This window comes from Chaetura pelagica, unplaced genomic scaffold, assembly GCF_000747805.2.
Source record: "Chaetura pelagica isolate M959 unplaced genomic scaffold, ChaPel_1.0 scaffold70, whole genome shotgun sequence".
Taxonomy (NCBI): Eukaryota; Metazoa; Chordata; class Aves; order Apodiformes; family Apodidae; genus Chaetura; species Chaetura pelagica.
Window position 1 is genome coordinate 4,131,400 of NW_009952265.1, and position 11,219 is coordinate 4,142,618.

Sequence of the window (11,219 nt, forward strand, 5' to 3'; positions counted from 1 at the left end):
GGACAGAGTGGAGCTGAAATTACCTTCAAAGTATTGGTAAGGCAGTTGAGTACCTGAAGAAACATCAGTTATTTAGGAATGGAGATCTAGCCTCTGAGCAGCTGGAAGCCTTGTGGCACCAGCAGCTGGCTGTGGGGCTGGGTGGGAGGAATCACCACTTCACATACCTGGGGCCACAGGGCATTAGTGAGTTCTGATTTTAGATTCGTGCCACAATATATGTGTTTTTCTGGTTTTGGAGACAAGCTTTGCAACTCTCAATACCTATCTGAAAGCAAAGCAGGAGTGCAGACAAAGAGTGAGCTTACTACACAGTCAATACAAGCTCTCTCCTGTGAACGGCTGGGTTGCTCCCATCCCATTCCAGGCGCTGGAAGTGGAAGGAGCTCTGTGATTCACACAAACTTCTCAATTTCATGTCATGTGTGAGTATAAACCCCACTGTCTTACATACTATTTAGTTTTCTCTTCCAGAATTATTTTAAAGAGGAAATATGATGAAAGATGTGATCGTTCAGCCTAGAGTGTTACGGAGTTTTGCAGTTTACCCACAAATGACACAAGAGGACTGACTTTCTCCATACATAATTTATTACAATTGCCTGAGTGCTGGAATAGGAAGAGCAAATGCTGTGCTGTTCATTATAATCTTACACAGCTTGGACCTTTAGATTCTGTTAGTTTCTTTTTGTTTTTGTTTTTTTTTTCCTAAGGGGTCATCATTATTTTACTGTGTCTTTCTGTAGGATGGGGAAGGAAAGTACAATTTTTTTCCATAGATCTGAAGTTCAAAGCTGTAAGCCAATGCTGGTTTTCATAGTTCTAATGCCCCATGCACATTGCTTGAAATGTTTCAGAAGCTCCGTGAAAATAACAAAATTCTAGGTAATTTTATATTCTCGTCTTTCAGAAAGGGAGAGCTCAGTTTTCTAGAATATAAAGTTCTTCAGTCTCCTAGGGGCAAAAAGGCAATTTAAGCTTCCCAGAGCAACTTCAAGAGCAGTGATAGCTAGCAATGTTATTGGAGTATCAACGTTTTTCAGAAGATCATCAATTCTAATAACCTTCATATCCTGGATTTAGATTCAGAGGATGTTGACACAACCTTATTAACACAGACAAATGTCTCCATCTTCACTTATAATATCCCAGGGACACATAATTTAAGCACTTTATAATGCACCAATGCTGCTGTTACTAAGAAAAGGACCAGTGGGAGAGATTAATTTCCACACAACACTACCATTGATAAGAAAGATGTGCAAGCACTGAGGAAAGTTGCGAACAAGGAACAATTAAAACTAGCAGAAAAATACTCCAGTGGATAGAGTAAAAAAAGCAGTTCTTAAATTTTTTTAATTTGTGGAGCAATAACTGAGACAAATGAGCCTCTGAAATATTTTGGAAAATGTCACTTTGCAAACCTTGTAGATTGCTTAAATGTTTATTAAAATAGACCAAAAGCCAAAATTCCCTCTGTAAAATAAATACTTTGTCTTTGCTAAGTAACAATATTTGTGAACAAAACATAAAACTATAATTTTCATGTGTCAAACACAGTAACATTTAAGATTAAATGTTGGAATCAGACTGGGCATTTTTTTACATCTTCCTATTTACAAGCTGCTCATTAAGACCATTTACCTCACGTTAGCTATTAAAATGACTAACATTTTTAAAGTTTGCTCCATGACTAAAATAAAACAACAGAAATGTCCTTTTACCATAACTTAACAAAAAGCAGAACCATATTTTTGTTATCTAGGAGAACATACTGTTATAAATACAGCTGTTTTTCATCTACAATTATATAAATAATAAACATGCTGCCATTCACAAGGATTTTAATAGATGATTATATATAAGCAATATCACGATCTAGCAAAGGATGGCATGAGTTTTCATCATTCATTTTTATTGTACTTATTCAGGATCCTTGTCTTCATCTGAAAAATGTGGAACAGACTTCTTTGCTACAACATTATCCAGTCGCTGTCCTTGCAAATAGGGGTTCACACTCTGAAAAAGTTTAAAATTATTTATACTTGTTAGAAAGAGGGAAACATATACAAGGTAACTAGGATTTGTGGATACATGTATATATTTCTTATTTTTCAAATACTTGCAGATCAAGAAGTAAATCTCAAGGGAGTAAATCTAAAAGTCAATCAATGTTTTCTTTACTAATATTTTTGTCTGCAAGAATTTATTCCAATCCACTACAAAAATACAATTAAAGGAGGACTATGGAGAATGTATGACAGTTGGAATTAAATACTGTCTTTTTGTTCCACCCCTCCTTTCCTCGGCTCAGCACAGAAGCAGCAGCAGATCCAGCTCCCTAATTCTTGAGGCAGGACAGAACTTGTTAGAGAAGTACAGGTAAGCTTTAGCTCCAGTCTCTATAGCCTCTGATGGACCTTATGCTGGGAGACAAGTGAGATACCATGACACCATTTTTGTCTCTTCTTCAGCCATCTCCTCTCCAGGAAACCCCTCCTCACTTCCTCCCTTGATGCTGAGATAAAAAACTGCTGGCACAGAAGCAGAGCCAAGTAAGGTTTTGGCATAGGAAATGGCTCTCCTGCCACTGCCAAAACAAGGGAATGCTGGGAAGAAGATCCCTGGAGAGGGTTTAACTTCACTTAGCGCCATGTAAGCAGCACAACATGAGACTGAAGATGAACAGATCATGTTTGAAAACTGTTTAGAGATCACAGCAATTTAGAAAGCCTATGCTTGAATTTTATCTACACCCAAGGAATAAAATGTATTTACTTTATTCGCAAGTATCAAGCAGTCTAGTGGAGCTTCAGAATTAACTTAAATATTATTTACACCCATTTTCTGGCCTATTACTAGCATCAGTGTAAACAAAATTCAAGCATAAGCTTTCTTCTCCATAGATATAGACAAAAATTCTAGCGTGCTGGTTTTTGATGCCAATAAAAATTGTTTGCCTAAGGACAAACTTCGGAGGAATGCAAATTTTCCAGTACCTCTTGATTCTTTTTGGGTTGGCTATATAATAGAAATTACTTTTCTGGAGATATTTCTGTGCTTCTTTCACCAAAATGTAGGAATTCAAAACTATGCAAAAACTCAAAGCTTTTAAAATAGACACGGAATACTTATTTTCAAATATCCCAAGTATTTGTCAAATCTCTGGAAAAGATTTGAAGTTTGTCTGTCTTGAAACTGTAGACACGACCATTAACACTTAATCCTAGCACAGAGAAGCCCTTTTGCTTTCCACTGTTGTTTTTTGAGTGCTTTGCCTTCTGCAAGCGAAAACAGAAATACTACAAACCAGAAATGAGTGCGGCAAAATCTTTCAAAATTGAACTAACTCCATTTCAGTGCTTTAAATGGTTAAAAATAGACACATGTAAATGATTTGTTTATGTTTGTTTAAAGAAGTTCTGTTTAATATTAATTTAGTGGAATTCATCCATTGCATAAACTTTTAGGAATTATTTGAAAATTCTTAGGAAGATTAATTGGTCTTTTCTTTGGAACTGTACTTGCTTGCTACTTTTTGAAATAAAGTAGAATACATATAAATTTGAATCCTTCTCAGATGACAGAAGATAACACAAAATGCAAAATTTTTGGCTGATTTGACTAAAAAATGTTTAATCCTATACAGCTGTGCTGAATTCAGAGTAACGTGGTTCCCAGGTACCTTTGTGCACAGGTCTGAGCCCATGGCAACATGACTTATTACAGAAGCACTTCCGTCATGTTCAGGATAGTAGATAGTGGGCTATACTCATGCATAGGCATTTTTTAAAAGGGGAGAATCACTAGTTGAGTAAGAGGTCACTGTGGGCTCCCTTGTCCTGCCCTGCAAATTCTGAAAAAACATAACATAGTAGCAAATGGTAGATACATACCTTTGCTGTATAAACTGATGATGTGTATGTATGTTTGGATGTGTGTTTATACACATACATATAAATATATGAAATACACAGACATATAGCATATGTAGTTTTGTAGACTCCAGTAGTGCCTGTGTGACTGTCACTATAGCATCATACAGAGACAACACAGTTACTATGTACACAGTTACATGGGACTTGCTTTAAGCTAAAATCGGGACATTCTGACCCAAGAGACCAATGTGTTGCCAGAAGCTGTCCTCCCTAAACTCTCTGTGCAGAAGGGCATCGAGAAGCAACAGGGAACACAGAAGGCAGGAGGGGAATCCAATGGGATTTTTGGCTTCTGGAAAAATATACTCTGCTGCTGACAGCTCTGGGTTACCCTTCTGCTGATAAAGTGAAAATTCTGCATTAGTGATCATTACAGTATTACTTTCAAAACAATAAAATACTTTCAGTGATAGTGGATTTACCATTAAATGACATGCTTCTACTAAGAAAATAAATCTGCTGCCAAGCAAGAAACTGAAGCTTCACCTCCGAAATTTCGGGCTACCCCTGGCTGTGTGGCTGTCACATCTCTCCAGACATTATTCTTTTTATACTTAACTACATTAGTCAGCATATAGACAGAGAACATATTTATTTTCTTTTTTTTCTCATCTATATATTGCACTAAGCATACTTTAATGTGTTCTAGCTATTAATAACTATTCCACACAACTATTTCCAGAGTAAATTCTACTGACTTTAGAGTTAAAATCAGGTGCCTGCTCTTTTTCCTTTTCAGCCAACAAACTCAAAAATCAAATCTAAGTGGGACACAGATATTAAGCTCAAGATAGATCATTACATTATGGTTGAACAGTGTTCATTACCAGTGATGCATGAATCAGTAAGAAATCAACTTATCTTCTCCCTTTCTGGCAATGACTTTAGGTTTGAGAGTTAAATAAATAAATAAATAAACTTCACTTACACTTCAGTTATTCTAAACCAAATTTACTTCATTTACAATATAAACTGTGCTGTCATGTTTTGAAAAGCTACTTTCTGGCAGAGAGCTATACTTTTTCTTCTTGTAGAAGACACATACCAGCAGCAAAGCTAAAGACTTAATCTCTGCCTGAAAGTGATTTTTTGATAAAAGAAAAGCTGATGCTACCAAAAAGAGAGAGCAGATAATAAGGTGGATTCTGCAGAGGTTCTCTGTGAAATGCGGATTACCTTCCTTGTTTCAGTGGCAGAAAGATGAGAACCCATTCATCTTTGTCTTTTAAAAAAGTGGAACACAGAGACAGAGTTAATCTGAGGTAAATCTAAGTATGTAAGCGAATCAAATCACGAGCTGGAGAACCAGTTTTACTGTCAGTTATCCACCTCCAATATATTAATATGCATGAATAGCAGCAATTAATTTTACCAATATTTTTAATAGAAAACTTTTAAATTCTGTTTTGAAGATATTTAAATAACTTAAAGAGGATCGGATAGTATAAAGTTTTTAAATTAATGCTCTGCAGTGAAGTGCACCTCCTGAAAGCAAGAGGCTATTTAGAGAAATGCAACTTGTACTCCATGTACAGTCCTAAAGCCTGCTGTAGTAGTTTATCACACAGGTTTCTGTCCTTTATATATTATCTTAGGTATAATGCAGATGCGTTAGCCTAGCTTTTCATTTTAACAGCACGATTTTAATTCTTATTAGCTCTCTAGATGATACCGGGGGTATAGAGTATTCTGATAGTTACCCGCTTTCTTCTTTTTCGACCACCATTAATCTTCTCAAAGAGTAAATTCTTGCTCTGGAAGAGAAAAAATGCAGCCATCAAATTAATTACACTCTTATTTTAAAATACCACTTTTGCTGTTACATATTAGCAAGTTTCGAGGGGTATGTAGTTTTACGGGAAAGATAAGCCATAAATAAATACTGGGTGTTCCTGCTAACGTTCTGCAGTTCTTCAGGAGCAGTCACAGTCTTATCAACAATTAAAAAGACAGTAAATTATCACTATGCTGCACTGTATTTTCGTTTGACTTTAGGCAATGCTGATATAATGGTATAGACTGGATGTTCCCTATCATATGATACATAGTATAAATACATATATAATAAAAAAAATAAAAAAAAAAAGAAGAAGGAAAAAAAAAAAAGGAAGATAATAGTGGAGGGAGAGGAAGCAGGAATCCTGCCTCTGGTACATCTTCCTATACGTTTGACACATGAACAGGAATAAAAAAATATTTGCTTTAAAAGGGATTTTCTAATTCCTTTTTTAAAAACGACAGTCAGTATCATTCCTACTGTTTCGTTGTCTTTGCTTATTCCCTTCCAGATATCAATACTTCCCAGTGCAAAGTTCTGCTGAAAGGAGTTCAGCGCCAACTCTTCCTTTGTTTAAGTAGTGCCCTCAATAAAGTTTCTAAAAACCATTTGGTCTATAACATTTTTAATGGCAAACCTTTTAAAAACTGCCAAAAACCTCTTGGCAGAAGAGAAAGTTATGATGATGAGAGAAGAAAGAAAAGAAAATCAAAACAAAACAAACAAAAAACCCCCCAAAAACCAAAACAACACAAAAAAACCCTCTCTGACCATAGTTTACATAAGTGCATCCAGTGCATCCACATATTGTTGTATTTCATACAAGTAGTGAATTCTAATAAAGTCTGGAATAACACACACATGCTCAACACATTTTGTTTCAATTGTGTATTATGAAGAAAAACAAAACCAAATCCTAACCTGAAAATGGAAGGAAAGAAGAATTACATGTATAAAAGCAGAACACTGTATAAACAAGGCCATTAATTCTGCTATAAACAACTGACCTAACATTGATTATATAAATAGAAAGTGTAATTCTAGCGCGAGACAAATTCACCAAACACTTCTACCCTCTCTCCAGCCTTGATATGAGAAAAAACAAACATTTTCAAGTGTTACAGTGAAATCTGCCAAAATTGTCTGTTTTGTACTTCTCATGTTCATTAAACCCCAAATTCATAAGGCCTATCTCTTGCCCAACCTCAGTTATTTAGTCTGAGCTGTGCCAAAAGGGAACAGAAATGAAGCTGGCCAAGGGAGACATTCTTGGCTAGTCATTTATGCAAACTCACTTTGGGAAAACTTAAATTTAACATTTTAAAGAAACCCACAGATGCATAAATTATTGTCTTTAGGAAATGAAGCACCACCAAAGCCTCTCTTTGTAAACTATTTGATCTTACACTTTTCATGAAAGAAAAAACAGTGTTCCTGAAATTAAAAAAAAAAAATAAAAATGACTACAGGAGCTAACATTTCTGTCACTCAGGAAAATTCCTTACAGTAGAATTGTTCCTGCTCAGGAAGATCATATTTTGTTTAGTCTGGGAATGTTTTAAGACTGTAACTACTTCTTAAGCATTATGTGGAGTGCAAAGCAAATGACGTTATGGAGCATGAGCTAAGAGTTTGCTTGTATGGCAACAGCAATCCTGAAAACTCGTTCGACTGTGTAAGAGACTGAACTCATCAGCTGCCAAGATTTGCCCATGAAGTGCTCACCAGTCTCATCCCTCATCTAGGAGCTGCTAAGAACAAAGGTGCAGAGCTTCTTCAGTTAAAGATACACCTCATATGGAGATGCGCTGCATGTGAATTGCTATTTTTCTGTCACTCCTGGAGCTTCCTTTGCACCCTCACAGCTAGGGTTGGAATTTGGGTGGGAAAAACTCAAGTGTTAAAATGCTTATACCAACTAACTACTGTCAGAGAGATTTACCCTTAGATCCTTCGGACTTCACTGAAATTTCTTTAAGTCATTAATAATCAGCAGCTCTGTAATCTGGGCATGCACAATTATTAAGCAAAAATGAAAAGGAAAATTGCATTAGCCTTTCAGAAGGGATTTTCTTTTTTCTTCCCCAATTTACAGCTTTATCAGGAATTTCAAGCATGGCAATCTCTATTACACCAAGCATAGTACACTGAATTAAACAACCTATACTATCTGAAATTGCAGAGGGGGACTAGAACCATAATAACCCATCCTAATAATCACCATTGCCATCCAGATGTTTAATGTCAGTTGATGCACTTAATGTTACTCTCTAAAACTAGACTTGGAATAAAATAAAATCTGAGTGACTAGTTTCGGGTTTCTATTAAAATTAGAAAGTCAGAGATGGTAACTTCTTTAACAAAGAGTTCAACTTCATCAAATATTTTTATCCCTTCTTCTCATTTACCTTTTTTTGTACTGACTTGGATACCTCCACTGCAGCTGATAAGCAAAATCAGCATTATTTCTACCCTTACAGTGAAGTGTCCTCCATTGTTTCAGTAAAAAGAAGTGTTTGCTGAAAAACATAGTTGCTTTTAATTTTGCATTTATACCAATACTGGTGTCAGAAACCACAGGTGAACTGCCCTCATCTTTTTAACGCCTACACGTGGTAGTGGTTAACACTTTTGGGTTTCAATAAATAACAGCTTACATATAAGTGGTTTTTAGCTTTGTATTGTAAACTGCATATTGTAAACTATCATCATGCAAGTCTTTCTGAATGCCAACAACGCTTCTTCAAAGCATCTAAAGAGTCAAGTTGCAAGATGCAGAAAAGGCAGACTCAAATGGAAGCACCTGACTCCTGCAAGGAAAAGTCTGAACTGAGGGGGAAAAAACCCTCCAGAAATCTTATAAACTATAGTTGCATACTAGGATAGAAACCTCCAAAAGTCCCTCATCTTACTATTACCACTGTCCCCTCTATGATCTCCGCATATGAGGAGAAAAAAAAGAGTTTTCAGGGCTGGGGAAGAGAGTATAAGCTGTGTATCTAGCCCTGTAAACAGAGGCTCTTCCTGAGACTTTCCACAGCATATTGGCATATGGAGAGTTGTCCCAAAGACACAAAAATTCCTCCTCTTCCCTCTCCTAACCCAGGATACATTTATCCATATATTTGTATGTTCATATGTGTTAGCAGTATTTACATATCATATTTAGCAGCAACGTGGAATAATACAGCTTGCTGTATGAGACAGCTTCTAGGCTTGCTTTACCTCTGTAAAATGTGTCAACTATTGACAGGTTACTGCAGAGATCCCACAGCTCTGGAAGCATGAGATTCTGTCTCCAAAACCAACCAATCAACCAACCTGTTTCTTTCCCATTATTCATGAACAAACAGGTCTTTTTTTTTTTTTTTTCTTTTTTTTTTTTCTTTTTTTTTTTTTTCCCTGACCTGCTAATGTAATTTGGGTTTTATTGTGGTTACGTTAAGGAATGCAGGCTGGCTCCTTGAAAGGACAAGTCAGTGGGAACTGTAACACTGCCTCAACCACGCTGTGGCAAGAAAAGGCAGGGGAGAAGCTCCCCCGAGAGCTGTCAGCACACGCCAGCTTGCCTGGGTCCAGGAGACACGCTGGCTCCAAGGACTTCAGACGGTGGTGACAGCCTAGAGCCTTGACAGCACGCAGGAGTTCATGGCAATGCAGTCTGTACACACACAGCCCCCTGATGTTTGGTCCTAGGCTCTTCCACCGGAGGAGGAGGAGGACTTGACTGCTAGTGGACAGAGGGGACTTTGGTGGCTGGGGGCAGTGGAAGGCTGAGGACACACACGGTTACCCACTGGGCAGCCCACAGTTGCCCGGCAGATGACAGTAAGTGACCTAAAAGATCTAATCTACTTTAGCTCTACTTTAGATGGTCTCAAAACAGCTAATTTTTTGAGTGCCTTTCTGCTCTTATTTTTCCAGTGGGATAAAAATAACAAAACTAGCCATAAAACCAGATACCGTTGTATTTATCTTTTTAATGTGTAGCAATATACAATGAGAAGGCAATCGGGGCAGTTCTCCTGGATCTCAGCAGAACATTTGCTCATGCACATTACCAGCTGTTTCATCTCTAATTAGAAAGATCTGGAGTTGGCCACACTGCAGCTAGATATGATTACTGTTTAGTACCTAGCAGTCTGTTTTAATCCATGCGTGAGCAGTTTTTTCCCCTGAATTAGTAGTGATGGATGGAGAAATTTTAAAAGGCCAGTATTCACTAATGATTACTTACCATTTGTTAAGTATATACGTTGCTGATGACAACGCAGTATGTAGGCTTGATTCTGAAATATTGCTATAGGCCAAAGATTTACAGAAGTGCTTTTATAGTTCTTATATAAGTAAATTACTTATGAATAATAAGAAAACTAACAGCATTATCTGGCATAAATATGAAAGCTCACCATCTGGTGTTTTTAAAATGAAAACCTTTGATGGTAATTACTTAGAATGTAACAAGAGTTTCCAAAATTTGGATTTTTGGCATGATTCTCTCTAGAAATTTAGCACTCACATAAGTAATTAAGACTATAAATCTTACACTGGTTTGATTATGAATGATGAATCATTGTCTCACAATTACAGCAGGAGAAGAGACTGCCAAACATGTCCATTTATCGATGTATGCTTACAGAACACTGGTTTAGGGCTATCTTAAGTAAAATGTTATAACAATGTAAAATGAGATTTCATTATTTGCTCTAGAAGCATAAATTATGATCATTGTTATTGTTTTCCTGGCGCCTGAAGATGGATTTGGGATAGGACATTTAACTGATGTAATCTAAGATTAAGTGGCAGAGCTCCCTTTGGAGCCTCTAGCCTGCAGAAATAGTCTAGCTGGAGTTATTAAAGTCCTTGTATGCTCAGAGCAAGATTTTTGCCCTTAGCGTAGCTCTCTGTATTTATTCTACGGAATGTGTAAAATAGGTTTTCAACATAATGTAGTGCACAACTTGATTAGGGGAAGAAGCAGCATCAAGTCCTCCAAAATCCTTGAACAAGAGTTTAGACACTGCTTCCTCCATTTGTTTGGGTTTGGTTTTTTTTAGCATCTAAGTAGCTGAACAATGAATAGTCACTGAACCTGGATAGTCTTTCAAATTAAGCCTTTGTTATGTTTTGAAATCTAGTGCCAAAATCTGCACTGATTTTGGTTACATGTTCACTATAGTTTGGAATGTGGTTTGTTGCTTTTATCAAGCACAAAAATAGTTGTCATGCCTTGAGACAGGTAATAAGACAAGGATTTCTACCTTTTAATGGAATTTTCATCAATGGCAGTCATTATTTCCATATTTTTAAGGGCAAGTTCATCAAAGTTTCCCTTAGGGTGATAATTTTTCCAGCAATAAGCACAGTATTCTCCTTGTGGTTTCATAGTAACCCATGCAGCTGACAGCATCCAGTTTCACATGCAACAAATACAAGCAAGCAGCATGTACTTACCCACTTGCCCATGTTGGGATAGTCATGCTCTGGATCAAAAAGGTGTTGGT

The 11,219-nt window shown here is 36.8% G+C and overlaps 1 protein-coding gene across 1 annotated transcript in view; it reads right to left on the minus strand.

Annotated features, from left to right (window-relative positions):
- Positions 1 to 1,154: 1,154 nt before the first annotated feature.
- Positions 1,155 to 11,219, minus strand: part of SCG5 (secretogranin V (7B2 protein)) — a 29,235-nt gene continuing 19,170 nt past the window's right edge. Inside the window, exons 4-6 of the mRNA XM_010007699.1 lie at positions 11,170 to 11,219; positions 5,639 to 5,692; positions 1,155 to 2,019 (exon numbers count right to left, since the gene is read on the minus strand). The exon at positions 11,170 to 11,219 is cut by the window's right edge and continues 60 nt beyond it. Coding sequence (XP_010006001.1) covers positions 1,924 to 2,019; positions 5,639 to 5,692; positions 11,170 to 11,219 — 200 coding nt within the window. The 3' untranslated portion in view covers positions 1,155 to 1,923. The remainder of the gene's footprint in view (positions 2,020 to 5,638; positions 5,693 to 11,169) is intronic.